This window comes from Carlito syrichta, unplaced genomic scaffold (genome assembly GCF_000164805.1).
Source record: "Carlito syrichta isolate Samal-C Ts95f unplaced genomic scaffold, Tarsius_syrichta-2.0.1 Scaffold307930, whole genome shotgun sequence".
In the NCBI taxonomy this organism is placed as follows: Eukaryota; Metazoa; Chordata; class Mammalia; order Primates; family Tarsiidae; genus Carlito; species Carlito syrichta.
In genome coordinates, this window is record NW_007252026.1 from 333,562 (window position 1) to 347,946 (window position 14,385).

A 14,385-nucleotide genomic window follows, 5' to 3' on the forward strand; every position below is an offset into this window, starting at 1 on the left:
AAACCAGTTTGATAAGACCTTTACTAAGGAGCTCCTGAAGGGCTGCCCTGGCCAGAGAACTGCAAATCTTCAGTCTCTCAGAGACCACAGCTGGAGTTATAAGCTTGTAATTGGGAACTTCCTTACAGAGTTTGTCATATGTGGCTTTGTCAAACAAGACTAGGTTATTAACTTGTCCCGAACTTTGCCTTTAGACCACTTCTTCTTTTTAGCCTTGCCCCCAGATTTGTTCACTGGGTCTTTGTCTTTCTTGGCCGACTTTCTGGCATCTTTCTTCTCTTGTCATCCTTGGGCTGCATTGCGAAGCTCGGAGGGCAGCAGACACCACTGCTGCCTCACTAAGATGTCGGACAAAAAAAATAAAAAGTTTTTTTTTTGTTGTTGTTTTTTTTTTGTCAGAGTCTCACCCTGTTGCCCAGGCTGGAAGGCAGTAGCATGCTCACGGCCACCGCAGCCTCGCCATGCTGGACTCAGGTGATCCTTCCGCCTCAGCCTTCCAAGTAGTTGGAACTACAGGCGTGCGCTACCACATCCGGCTAATTTTTTCGATTTATTGTAGAGATGAGGTCTCGCCAGGTTGCCCAGGTGGGTCTCAAACCCGCGGGCTCAGGCAATTTACTCACCTTGGCCTCCCAAAGCACGGGATTACAGGCTGAGCCACCGAGCCCGGCTATCGTTTTTCGATCTCCTGCTCATGTCATAAAGAAACACCTTGGTTCACGCCAGGCACAGTGCACACACCTGTAGTCCCACCATGCACTCCAGCCTGGTAACAGAGTGAGACCCTGTCTCTAAAAAAATAAATAAATAAAATATCTGTCATTCAAAATTCAAAACTGGGGGCTGCCTCTATTGTATATACTTAGTACCACCTTGTTCTCTTAAATAACAGAAAAGAAACTTTAGCCAAGGTTGACAGAACTGCTACAAAATTTGAACCAATGTGTTTTATTATGAAATGAGACAAAATTTTTCAGGAAAAAAAAAAAAGGAAAAAAGGAACCTTTTTTTTTGAGTTGGAGTCTGTTTTGCCCAGGTTGGAGTGCAGTGGCACACTCATGGCTACCGCAGCCTTGACCTGCAGGACTCAGGTAATCCTTCCACCTCAGCCTTCCAAGGAGCTGTAACTACAGGCATGCGCCACCATACCCGACTAATTTTTTGATTTATTGCAGAGATGAGGTCTCATCATGTTGCCCAGGCTGGTCTCGTACCCATGGGCTCAAGCAATCCTTTTGCCTCCGCCTCCTAAAGTGCTGGGATTACAGGTGTGAGCCACTGCGCCCGGCTCAGGAACAATTCTTTATAGATGTTTTGGAGAACGAATACCACTAAGAGTATTCATATTACTGTCTGTACTAAAGTATAGTAGTAAGGCTAAAAAAACTCCATCTTTTTCTAAAGCATTTCAAAATATATTAAGAATATGATCATGTTTTACTAACGCTCCTGCGAGCCGGCTTAAGTCACCATATTTCTTGCTGGGTTATTGCAACAGCAGGTTCCTGCTTCTGTCCCGCCCCTTTGTAATCTATTCTTAACACAAAAGCCAGAGTGAGGTCTGTCAGTATCCGTCAGATCCCGCCTCTGCCCCGCCCAGTCCCTACAATGAGTCCCATTTCATCCAAGCAGAAGCAACCTCTGGTATCTCTTAGGGCCGCACTCTGATATGTACACCCACCCGTTCCTCTCTGACCTATTGCATACAACGTCCCCTCCTTGCTGTTCCTCCATACCCAGCATGCGCCACCCTCGGGGCTCTGCTCTGGGATCCCTTTTCTGTGCCCAAACCCACTCCCTCCAACCCATGGCCACCTGGCTGCACTCTCCCTTCCAGTCTTTGCTCAGATCTCATGTTCTCAGTGAAGCCAACCTTGGCCGCCCTTTGGAATACTGTAAGCATCCTGTCTACCCAGACCTAGTACCCATCGACTCCCCGAGTCTACTCTTTCTTTTTTTAACTACACTTATCATTTCCTATCAAACTATATGACTGATGATTTCTTCTGTGCATCCTTTCATTATCTGTCTCCCCTACTTGGACATAAGTTTCTCAAGAACCTGAAACTTTTTTTTCTTGGTAAAGACAAGGTCACATTATGTTGCCTAGGCTGGTCTCAAACTCCTGGGCTCAAGCAATCCTCCCATCTGGGCCTCCCAAAGTGCTGGGATTACAAGCAGGAGCCACTGTGCCCAGTCTAAGAACCTGAATCTTTGTTTTTTGTTCACTGATATATTCCAAGCACCCAGAACAGTGCCTGGCACATACTAATGCACAAAAAATGGGTTGAATAAACTAAACAGCATACTTGAAATACTGAAATTGTTTTACGTCTACTTTCCTCTCTTCAGTGAGTGTGAGGAGACAGCATTCCTTTAAACTTTGCACATTATAGGTACTCAGTAAATGATTTATTAAGTGAATAATTTATATTTTTGCTCAACACAAATAGGTTAGTAATACAAGTGCCCAGGCAAAGGGCCAGGCGTACCTTGAAGAGTTCAGAGTGACACTCCAGTAGAAAACAGACCAGTTGTTCTGTCCGTTCTTTTAATAATGATTTGGTTTGCAAAACTGCTTTGGCAAGAGTTTTCAGGACCACTGTTTTGTTATCATACTGTAAACAGAAAGATTAACATTAGCTTGAATGGTTTTTTTTGTTTGTTTGCTTGTTTTTTTGAGTTGGAGTCTCACTCTGTCGCCCAGACTGGAGTGCAGTGGCTGCTCCCGGCCACCGCAGCCTCGACCTGCTGGGCTCCGGCGATCCTTCTGCCTCAGCCTTCCAAGTAGCTGGAACCACAGGCACGCGCTACCACACCCAGCTAATTTTTGATTTATTGCAGAGATAAAGGAAACAACAGCAAAATGTAAAACTGTTATTGCAAATGCTTTCACCTGTCTTTGCAACTTGTAGGCCTTTGGCTCTGATGCGACAGTCATGAACATGAGCAGCCGCCGTAATTCTTCTCTGATGCTGGGTAGCAACAATCTTACGTACAGCTGTGCTGCTTCCAGGGCTTCTGGCCGTTTCCCACTTTCTGGGATGGGGTTTCAAAGGTGACAAAAGCACAAGACAAAAATGTATCCTAAGTACTCAAGAGGCAACTAAAACACTCGGATGCTATATTTGGTTTGCATGTTTTTTACACGTAAACATTTTTTATTGTGAAGTATTTAAATCACACAGGACATTATCTGTGTAATTCTGTATTATACGCCATGTAATTACATTCAGCATTATCAAACAGTATTTTGTTTTTAACCTGAAATCATACGGCCACTTACAAAGTCAAAAAAGTGATATGTCACTCATTTTTATTTTGCTAAAAGGTCACCAAATTAGCACACTGGAAATTAACATTGCTAACATCAATACATGTTTTTTCAGATGTCCCTGTGATGTACTGCACCTTAGATTAACGTCCTATAGTACATCACGTTTTATGATACACTCTATAGGGTAGGCAATAGTTGTGAAGTAAAAAAAGACTCCTTGAAATACCATGACACTCAGAACACAAATGTTTAAAATGCAATACTCATATAATACATACAATTTTCTGCTTCAACTTATATACTCAAACATGTTTCTACTATGCCAAAACGAAAGTATAAACATTCTCTCTTACCTAAAAGTTCAATAATTCCTGAGTGAACGTCAAAATACTCATCGGTTAACAGGCATTCTCTCTCTCGACTATAATATTTCACGATTACGTCAAAGAGTATCTTCTTCTGAATATCCAGTCTTGTCTCTTCGCTTCTGCTTTGTACTAACTGCTGATTAGTTGTAACTATTAACTGGTCAGGGAAGTACGCCAAGCACCCCAGGGCTGCATCTAGCCAGTGATCAGTCCTGGAGGGAAAGCACAAAACAAAAGCAATCAGGGTTCACATCTGCATTTGCTACAGCACTGTCGGAGGAAACATCATGAGTAACCACGTCTAGAGAAACTGCTTCTCAGAGAATCATTCAGTACCCTCTGCTAGGAGAATGAAGAGGATGTGACAGGGCGGCTCTTTTCCTTACCAGATGCCACCACATCCTTGTGTCCCTTTATTTTCAAGGAGTGAAAAAATTTTTCAGCAACCTTTTTGTGATTTATTTCTAATTTTGTGAGACCGCCTTCAGAGGAGTTCATCTGTACTGTTCCATTTCAATTATGGTTCCCTCCCTTTTCCTGCTCCAATGATATGCACTTGGCTCTAGGATTTGAAATAAGATAACCACTGTTTCCCCAGCCCAGATGCCCTGCTGCTCCCACTACAAATTGCTTTCCCTTTCTTAGTTCCTGTTCCTCTCCATCCTCCAGTGACTCCTCTGGGAGGTCTTTACTTACTCCTCCTTCACACTTGCTTTGCTGCCCTCCCTGCCCCCAGGCTTTGCTGAGATAGGCTAGTATTTATAATTTCCCTTAATAGTATGTGCCTCCTTTTCACTTTTTTAACTTTCATGTTATACATTCTCACTCAGCCTGACTGCATCTACTTGGAATTAGTGTGTGCGCATGTGTGCGCAAAGTGGGAGAGGAGGGAAACCATAGACGAGAGAGCAGAAATCCAAGTGCACTGCCTGGCCAGGCATGGGGGCTCATGCCTATAATTCCAGCAGTTTGGGAGGCTGAGGCAGAAGGATCGCTTAAGCCCAGGAATTTCAGGCTGCCGTGAGCCATGATCATGCCACTGTACTCCAGCCTGGGTGATACAGCGAGACCCTGTCTCTTAGGGAAAAAAAAGTTGCACTCAGATGAGTGCAAAGCTTCTTATCTTCACCACTCTTCATTTTGGGGTTATGGTTACAAGAGGGGCCCCCCAAAAAAACTGGAATTTATTTAGAAAATAATTGTGTATTTATTCTTATATGTTTAAGCTTCAGTCACCTTCAAAGTACTCTCTGTTTGATGCAAAATGCCTAACAAGGCTTTTTCCACTGCTCAAAACAGATTTTGAACTCATTAATTTTGATGCCTTTCGTTTCTGCTGTTTTTCTCCTGTTTTTTGTTTCACCTCTTCCACATCAGCGAGATGTTTCCCTTTGGGGATTTTTTAACCCAGGGAAACAAAATAAAGTTGCCTGAGTGAGATCAGGTGATCAGGGATGGTGGGGCATGGGGGTCACGCTGTTTTTGGTCAAAAACTGCTGAACACTCAGCACAGTGTGGGCGGGTGTGTTGTGGAAGAAGAACCAGTCACCTGTTTGCCACAGCTTGGGACATTTCTTCTGCAAATAATGACACAACATTCTCAAAACTTGCAGATAAAAACGTTGGTCGAGGTCAGGCTTGGTGGCTCAGCCTGTAATCCCTGCACTTTGGGAGGCCAAGGTGAGTGGATTGCCTGAGCTTGAAGGTTCGAGACCCACCCGGGCAACTTGGAGACCTTGTCTCTACAATAAGTCAAAAATTAGCCAGGTGCACGCCTGTAGTTCCAGCTACTTTGAAGACTGAGGTAGATCGTTGGAGCCTAGCAAGTTGACACCGGGGTGGCTGTGAGCATGCCACTGCACTCCAGCCTGGGCGACGGAGTGAGACTCCAACTCAGAAAACCAAAACAAAAATACTTTGGTTGACTGATCTGGAGGACCAAATTCTGAGTGTACTACAAGGGGCCTGCCTCCAAAAAATTATTGTTTTTGGGGGGTCCCCCATGTATTTCTTTGTAGTCCAATTCAAGTCTTTCCTCAGATATTTTCTTTGGATGGGGTTCCAGAGTGACAGACTCTATGAATTCTTGATAATCCTCAAATATCTTGCAGGTCTTCTTTTCTTCCTTCTTTTTATTTCCCCGACAGATGAACGGTCTATTGAGCCTAAGATGTGCGATTCATTATCTTCCAGATTCTAGCGTTGCAGATGAAAAGACTGATGTCAATTTGATTGTTTTTCTTCTACCGACAACCTGCCCTTTCTGCCTGGAAGCACACATGAAGGCAGACAGGTTGCTGCCAGGCTCCTGCAGAGGCACCTGCACCTTCAGAATCCTGTTTCTCTCTGGTGTCCCTCCCTGTTCTAACCCTGACTCAAGGGCAGGGAAGACTTGGCCCTTTGTTTTGGTTTTTCTCAGCCTTCTGTGAACAAGGAAAATCCGCTGTCTGCAAACAGGGCCACAAAGGAGAGCGAAGTGGGCCCACAGGCTCTGGCCACTGACCTCCTTCGGGGAGGCAAAGCTTTCTGGCCCTCAGCCTTGGAGTCTGTTCCTTCCTTGTTAGGCGCACGTGGGCGGAATGACTCCCTCGCTTCCCTCGGTGGAAATTCCAGCAGTGCCCAGGCCTTACCCTTACGGCTCTGGCCCAGCAGCTGGTTTACGCAGGAGTGACACGCATCTTGGAATTGGGAGCAGAAGGGAAGGGAATTTCCCACCTCCCACCCACAGATGAGGCAGATTTTATGACGGGGCTTATCTCATCTGCCTGCAACTTTTTCTTCCAAGCATGTCTCCCCTTCTAGATTGGATTCTTTTTAGGGCAGGGATAAATAAACTGGTAGACACTGTGATGTTATATTACTTTAGCACCATAAAATGGACACGATAGAATTTTGGATGGTGCAGGAAGAAGCTGATTGACATACAAATGAATGTGACGGAAACCACTCAGATGGCCAAAATTCTTCTCGTAGGCCATAACCAACGGTTTTGTTAGATCAACTGAGAGTACACAGTGATTAATTTATAAAACAGAGATGGTGGCAGTTTATAATATGAAAATGTTTTCACATCTTAAAATACTGAGGGCAAATATGTAAAATAACTTTTTAGTTACAAATTATTTGGCAATAAAAACGGTCACTTACTCAGGTAGACATGAGCTTGGAATAAGGTCTCTGTCTGGGCAAGTGTTAGAGATGACAAGATCTTCCTCTTTGCTGAACTGGAGACTTTGCGTTTTAACCGGAGGCTCCAAAATACTTTCCAAGAAGGGAAGGTGAATCAACTGAAGAATGCGCAACAGTGTTTGCTGCTTCCACACACCTTCCACAGCTTGAAAAAAAAAGATAAGGTAACTGTGAAGACTGATAAATAAAACATGCACACCCAACCAACATTAAAAAATTCTTTCACTTCTAAAATACATAAGAAAAACTATTTAGGCTAGGTCTGGTGGCTCATGCCTATAATCCCTGCACTTTGAGAGGCCAAGGTGAGAGGATCACCTGAGGCCTGGACTTTGAGACCAGCCCAGGCAACACTGTGAGACCCCATATCTACAAAAATAAAAAAAATTAGCTGGGTGTGGTGACTCACACCTATAGTTCCAGCTACTCGGGGGGCTGAGGTAGAAGGACAGTGTGATCCCAGGGGTTTGAGGCTACACTGAGCTATGACTGCACCACTGCATTCCAGCCTGGGCAAGAGAGCAAGACCCAAAAAACTATTTTAATAGTAATATAATGGATTAATTTAATGTTAGGATAATTTAAATTTGTTATATTACAATTTTTCTTTTCAAGATTGACCTTAAAACACACATCAGGGTTATGAGTCATATTCATTTTATCTTCTGGCTACGTTGATTATAAAGATATATTATCTAGCTTTTATGGCCAACATTAAGTTAATTCCAAATTTAAAAGTTTACTAGTCATGTTTATAAATTATTTTACACATTTGAGAGAATATGAGATTACTAATTATTTATCTTTCTATTCACAGCAACACACATACTTGTAGTATATTGTTTTAACTTAAAATACAGCATTAGGTTAATATTAACTTGGCCTTCTGGTCATTACTGAGATTAAGTTTTTCATCATCCTAACCATCAGATCATAATTAACATTTTTCTCTTCCTTTTAATTAAGCAAAATTACAAAAGCAACAGTTTTAATACATCTCCTACAGAGTTTCCATGCCAGGGGCCTCCGGACTAAATGGCCTATAGCCATGATTTGTTTGGCTATAAAGCACTTTGAAAAAAAATTAACTTGTAGAAAAATGTGAGATTTTATACAAAAATCTGGATTTCAAGCTTACATTTAAAAAAACCCCATAAAATCATACAATGCTGAGTCAAAATTAATGCCTGGCCCAAATCAGTGGTATAAATCAGGGCTACCCCTCATGGACTCTCATGTCATTTCTAGTTTACCACCAATCCCAGCACTCCCCCTAGCTTCCCAGACAGGAAAACTGAGTGTCAGCTGCCATCTTCATGGTATTGTCCTGTTGCTTTTGTCTCAGTGGAAATCAGTTTCCCAGCTGGGCATGGCAGCTCATGCCTGTGATCCCAGCCCCAGCACTACTTGAGGCCGAGGTGAGAGGACTGCCTGAGCCCACATGTTCAAGGCCAGTCTGGACAACATGGCAAGACCTCATCTTTACGATAAAACAAAAAATTAGGTGGGCATGGTGACGCACGCCTACAGTTCCAGCTACTTGGAAGGCCAAAGTGGAAAGATCGCCTAAGTCCAGCAGGTGGAGGCTGCGGTAGCTGTGCTCATGCCACTGCATTGAGTGAGAGTGAGACTCCAACTCAAAAAAAGAAAAAAAGTCAATTTCCCAGTACTTGTGTCTTGACGTTAAGTGGGAAAAGGAAAAATAGCCTGAGAGGGCCATATGTATGTTTCAAGAAGAATGGTGGCATGTGTTGTTTTTCTACATGTATGATAATTACGTACTTGCTGGCTCCCTGATCTGCTTGGCTCTTAAAGGATCCGAGTCTGCAATTTCCAAGTTACTGACCACAATTAAATCAAATTAACATCTTTTTTTTTTTGAGTTGGAGTCTCACTCTGTCGCCCAGGCTGGAGAGCAGTGGCACACTCCCAGGCACCGCAGCCTCGACCGGCTGGGCTCTGGTGATCCTTCTGCCTCAACCTTCCAAATAGTGGGAACTTCAGGTGCACGCTACCACGCCCGGCTACTTTTTGATTTGTTGTAGAGACGAGGTCTTGTCAAGTTGCCTGGGCTGGTCTCGAACCTGCAGGCTCAGGCAATCCACTCGCCTCAGCCTCCCAAAGTGCTGGGATTACAGGCTGAGCCATCGAGCCCTTCCTAAATTAACATCTTTTAGTAAAGATTTAAGATCACAAATGGCCTCTAACCAACCAGTCCACATTTGCTCAATACTTACCTGTGGGAAGGGCACTGAATCAGGTGCTAGAAAAAGATACACAACGAATCATAGGCCTTCAGCAGCTGCACCTCAAGTAAGAAGGCAAGGATAGCCACACAGGAAAAGAGTGAGGGAAAATTTTATCATGTCAGCAACTAGTATAAGGAGATATGCTATGAATAAGTCCAAAGCAGGAAGAAGTCTGGTTTGCAAGGGTATCAAAATAGCATGTTCATTCATTCACTCAACAAATACTTATTGAGACCTATTGTGTGCTAGGCACCGTTCAGGTGCTAGGGATGTGAGGGTAACTAAAACAAGCAACCATAAAACAAGAATAAGATGCCAGGAAAAATGAAATTCTGAGAATGTAAAAGTGTTTTAGAATAAAAAGAAAAAGGAGGTCAGGCGCGGTGGCTCACACTTGCAGTCCCAGCACTTAAGGATGCCAAGGTAAGTGGAATGCTTGAGCCCAGGAGTTCAAGACCAGCCTGGGCAACATAGCAAGACCTTGTCTCTACAAAAAAATTTAAAAATTAGCCAGGCGTGGTGGCACGTGCCTGTAGTTCCAGTTACTTGAAAGGTGGAGGCAGAAGGATTGCCTGAGCCCAGCAGATTGAGGCTGCAGTAGCCGTGATCACACCAGTATAATCACTCCAGCCTAGGTGAGAGAGTGATACTTGGAAGGAAGGAGGGAGGGAGGGAGGGAAAAAATGCATTATTTATTTAGATATCCATAGGAAAGTCTGAAGAAGATAAATCTGAAGATATTTCCTAGAAGGTAAAACAAACAAACAAACAAAATCCCGAATGGATGAACAATAAGAGAGAATAATATGCAAAGACTAGAAGAATAGTTAAGAAGTTCAATATCTGAACAAGAGATCACAATTAGAATAGAGAAGGTAGAATTAGGGGGAAATCATCAGTGAAATAAACCGAAAATATGTCACAGTAGAAGAAAACAAACGTACCTTAAAGCACATTACTTGCGCATTTCGGAAAGCAGGAGACAAAGAGAAGACGCTGTAAGTTTCATGGTGGGTGTGGGGAACAGATCAGATACAAAGGATCACTCATCAGAGTGGCTTTAGTCTTTTCAACACAAGCATAAGAAGCTAGCAGACAATGGAGAATTGCCTTAAAAATCATTTCGGAAATGATTTCCAACCTGGGATTTCCCAGGAGTTAATCAAATAGCAGGATACAATGAAAGTTTTCAGATTCACAAGCAAACAAATAATTTCCCACGTGTCTTTTCTCAAAAAAGTACCAGAAAACGTGTGCCATGGAAATGAGGAGTAAACAAGACAAGGGCAGGCACAGAAACCAGGAAGTAAGACATCCACCACGAGAGAGGCCAAGATGGTCCTGCTGGCGGTGAGGGGAGACCCTAGGACAGCTGCGCACCCAGCATGCAGCCGGCCAATCCACGTGCAAACACAGCAGCAATGGTGAACTCCTCCCTAATGTAGAAATAGAGCTAAGCAAAACAGAAAAGAACAAAATATTTGCTCTTAGGAAAAAATGTTGTAAAGAAAGGGAATCAAGGTTTCCTATGCAGCTCAACTCAGAACAGCATATACTGCCAAAATAATGTAAACACTGCTTATGGCTCTCATCAAAGTAATCTGATAGTATCGACAGATGGAGGGTGAAAAGTGATTGTGAGGCAGATGCAAGGAAGGAAGGAGGCTCAGGTACCCATCCTCCTTGGGAGAAAATGAATAGGCATTTCTTTCTTTCTTTTTCTGAGTTGGAGTCTCACTCCGTCGCACAGGCTGGAGTGCAGTGGCACACTCACGGCCACTGCAGCCTCGACCCGCTGGGCTCAGGCAATCCTTTTGCCTCAGCCTTTCAAGTAGCTGGAACTAGAGGCGCCAGCTACCATGCCTGGCTAATTTTTTTGATTTATTGTAGAGACGAGGTCTCGCCATGTTGCCCAGGCTGGTCTCGAACCTGTGGGCTCAGATAATCCTCTCACCTCAGCCTCCCAAAGTGCTGGGAGTCTTGAGTCACCATGCCCAGTCAGTGTTTCTAAGACTGAAAGGTCACAGAGTAGTAACACGTACACGCTACTTAGAGATGAGAGTTTAAAAAATGGCTGAGTCTGCAGAGAATGGAACAGCAGAGGGGAACTGTAGGGACTGTTATCTTTTTTGAAATAGAACTTGTAGGGCTATTTGAATGCTTTATACTATGTGCACATATAACAAAGGTAAGAACAAAAATGTGTTCAAAAGTACCTTATGGGGACCAAAGGTAAGCCCAAACTTTACCTGTATGATGACCACTTGTATACCTAATCCTAAATTGTACCCCATATCTTTAAAATAATTTTTTTTTTTTTTTTTAGTTGTAGTCTCACCGGAGCCCAGACTGGAGTGCAGTGGCCGCTCCCAGCCACTGCAGCCTCGACCTGCTAGGATTCGGTGATCCTTCCACCTCAGCCTTCTGAGTAGGCAGAATTACAGGCACACACTACCACACCTGGCTGATTTTTGATTTATTGTAGAGATGAGGTCTTGCCAAGTTGCCTAGGCGGGTCTCAAACCCGCGGGTTCAGGCAATCCACTCACCTCAGCCTCCCAAAGCACGGGATTACAGGCTGAGCCACCGAGCCCGGCTTAAAATAAATTAAAAACAAAAGTATATTAAGTGCCAGTTTTCCTTCTCTCCTGTGTCCTTTTTTTTTGGTTTGTTTTTGTATTTTGTTTTGAGTTGGAGTCTCACTCTGTCACCCAGGCTGGAGTGCAGTGGCACAGTCACGGCCACCCCAACGTCAACCTGCTGGGCTCTGGCGATCTTTCCGCCTCACCCTTCCAAGTCACCGGAACTATAGGTGCGTGCTACCACACCTAGCTAATTATTTTGATTTATTGTAGAGACGAGTTCTCACCAAGTTGCCTGGGCTGGTCTCAAACCAGTGGGCCCAGACAATCCACTCACCTCAGCCTCCCAGAGTGCTGGGATTACAGGCTGAGCCACCGAGCCTGGCCTGTGTCCTTTTTTAAAAACATGATCCTTCTGATTTTGTTTCCACATTGTAAAATGAAGTTTTACCCTTCACTTTACAGGCCTACTGAAAGATTATAGGTGCTAAATATAAAATGTATAACAAATTGCTTAGCACAAAGAAAAGTCCAATAGGTAGAAATTATTCTTATTATCTTTACTGAAAATTACACCCACTTTTATTAAGAAACATCTAGAGGTTCTCTGTGACGTCAAGGGAAAATGATGAGAAAAGTCATTTTTTCATTTGTAACAGCTAAAAACTGCACTTCGTGGCACTTCCACTTGTCCTCCAAACGCCAGTCTTCCCCAGAGCTCTCTTCCAGTTCTTCTTCTCCCTCTACAGTCTTTCTTTGGGTACCAGAGTTTCCTGCCTCACCAGTCATAAGTACTGTGGATCAGCTATAATCCCGCTTGGCTTGCTTTTGTCATAGTATGACCAAACCGGGAAGGGTGCAGCCTTAATGAACTGTGAACATATACCTCCTAATTTCCCTGACTTTGGGGCTCTCCTCTCTACCCTTAGAAAAACACAAGTAGGTGAAGTAAACAGTGGAGTGGAATGGACCATCGGGTGGCCCCACTGGTTCGGAGGGAGGGAAAGAGCAGAGGCCCAACCTCACCTCCATGTAGCCTACTTATGGAGCGAGTCCTCACTTGTACCCTCCAACTCTCTAATAAAGTAAAACTCAATATAAACAAAGAAAGGGAAAGAAGCAGGCAGATATTTGGGAGGTGTTTAGACAACAGAAAAAGCATGCACTCATAAGAAGATGGACCTCTTGAATCATAAATCATAAGGACTTGTAGTGAGTCTGGTAGTGTAGACCATAGAGCCTCAAGTTAATCTGGTCACGATCACTATAAAAGATATGTTGTTATTAGATGCATGCTGCCTCAGCTGATAGAATTGCTATGCAGAAGGAAACTCCTACAGGAGGAGAAGGACAGAGTCAATACACAAAACACAAGACTTTTGTCACATCTAGAATGTCAGCTCAGCTGGGCTCAGTGGCTCAGCCTGTAATCCCGCGCTTTGGGAGGCTGAGGTAAGAGGATTGCCTGAGCCCGCGGGTACCCGCCTGGGCAACTTGGCGAGACCTCATCTCTTCGATAAATCAAAAAATTAGCCGGGCGTGGTAGCATGCGCCTGTAGTTCCAGCTTCTTGGAAGGCTGAGGCGGAACGATCGCCGGAGCCCAGCAGGTCAAGGCTGCGGTGGTCAGGAGTGGCCACTGCACTCCAGTCTGGGTGACAGAGTGAGACTCCCAACTCAAAAAAAAAAAAAAAGAACGTCAGCTCTTGGAAACAGTAAAGATGTTAGTGTTGCCAGAGGTTAGAGAGAAAGGACAGATAAGGAGGTGAAGTACAGAGGATTATGAGGGCAGGGACTGCTTTGTATACTACCACCATGATGGATTTATACAGCATCACATATTTGTCCAAATCCATAGGCTATACAACACCAAGAGTGAGCCCTCATGCAAACCATGGGTTTTGAGCGCTAACGACGTATCAGTGTAAGTTCATTGATTACAACAAAAGTACCACCTCGGTGCGGGCTGTCGATAATGGGAGAGGCTGTCTGTTAGTGGGGATATATGAGAACTTTCTGTACTTTCTGCTCAGTTTGCTGGGAACTTGAAACTGCTCATAAGAAGTCAATTGAAAAGAAGCCAGTTCTTCCTCACAAAGTTCCCTCCCAAAATAATGAAAACTGAGATTACCTTCTTTTGAAAGCTGGAGAACAAATTTGTTAACTGTGATATTTGGAGGTAAAGTTGGATTTCCATTCATTGTATGAGTAAGTTCCTCAATTCTTTTCTCACCAATCTCTTGTGCTAGAGGATTTGAAATCATTTCATCTTCTGTTCTGTTAAAAAATAATATGTGAATTTTCTCATTTTATACAGGACCAAATACACATTTTAACTATCATACTAAAATGTATTCATGCGCCGGGTGCAGTGGCTCACGCCTACAATCCCAGCACTTTGGGAGGTGGAGGTGAGAGGAATGCCTGAGCCCACGTGTTCAAGACCAGCCTGGGCAGGTTGGTGAGACCTTGTCTCTACAATAAATAAAAAAAATTAGCAGGGTATGGTGACGCATGCCTGTAGTTCCGCTATTTGGAAGGCTGAAGTGGAAGGACTGCCTGAACTCAGCAGGTCGAGGCTGAGGTGGCTGTGAGCGTGCCACTGCACTCCAGCCTGCGTGACACAGTAAGACTCCAACTCAAAAAAAAAGTATTTATACACTCCCTATTTTCTTTCTTTTTTTTTTTTTTTTGAGTTGGAGTCTCACTCTGTCGCCCAGAC

The 14,385-nt window shown here is 43.8% G+C and overlaps 1 protein-coding gene across 1 annotated transcript in view; it reads right to left on the reverse strand.

Moving 5' to 3' along the window:
- The window catches only part of DEPDC4 (DEP domain containing 4), a 28,864-nt gene that overhangs the window by 9,370 nt on the left and 5,109 nt on the right, over positions 1 to 14,385 (reverse strand). The window contains exons 4-8 of the mRNA XM_021715857.1: positions 13,795 to 13,940; positions 6,793 to 6,979; positions 3,631 to 3,857; positions 2,897 to 3,039; positions 2,493 to 2,618 (exon numbers count right to left, since the gene is read on the reverse strand). Of these exons, the coding sequence (XP_021571532.1) occupies positions 2,493 to 2,618; positions 2,897 to 3,039; positions 3,631 to 3,857; positions 6,793 to 6,979; positions 13,795 to 13,940 (829 nt within the window). The remainder of the gene's footprint in view (positions 1 to 2,492; positions 2,619 to 2,896; positions 3,040 to 3,630; positions 3,858 to 6,792; positions 6,980 to 13,794; positions 13,941 to 14,385) is intronic.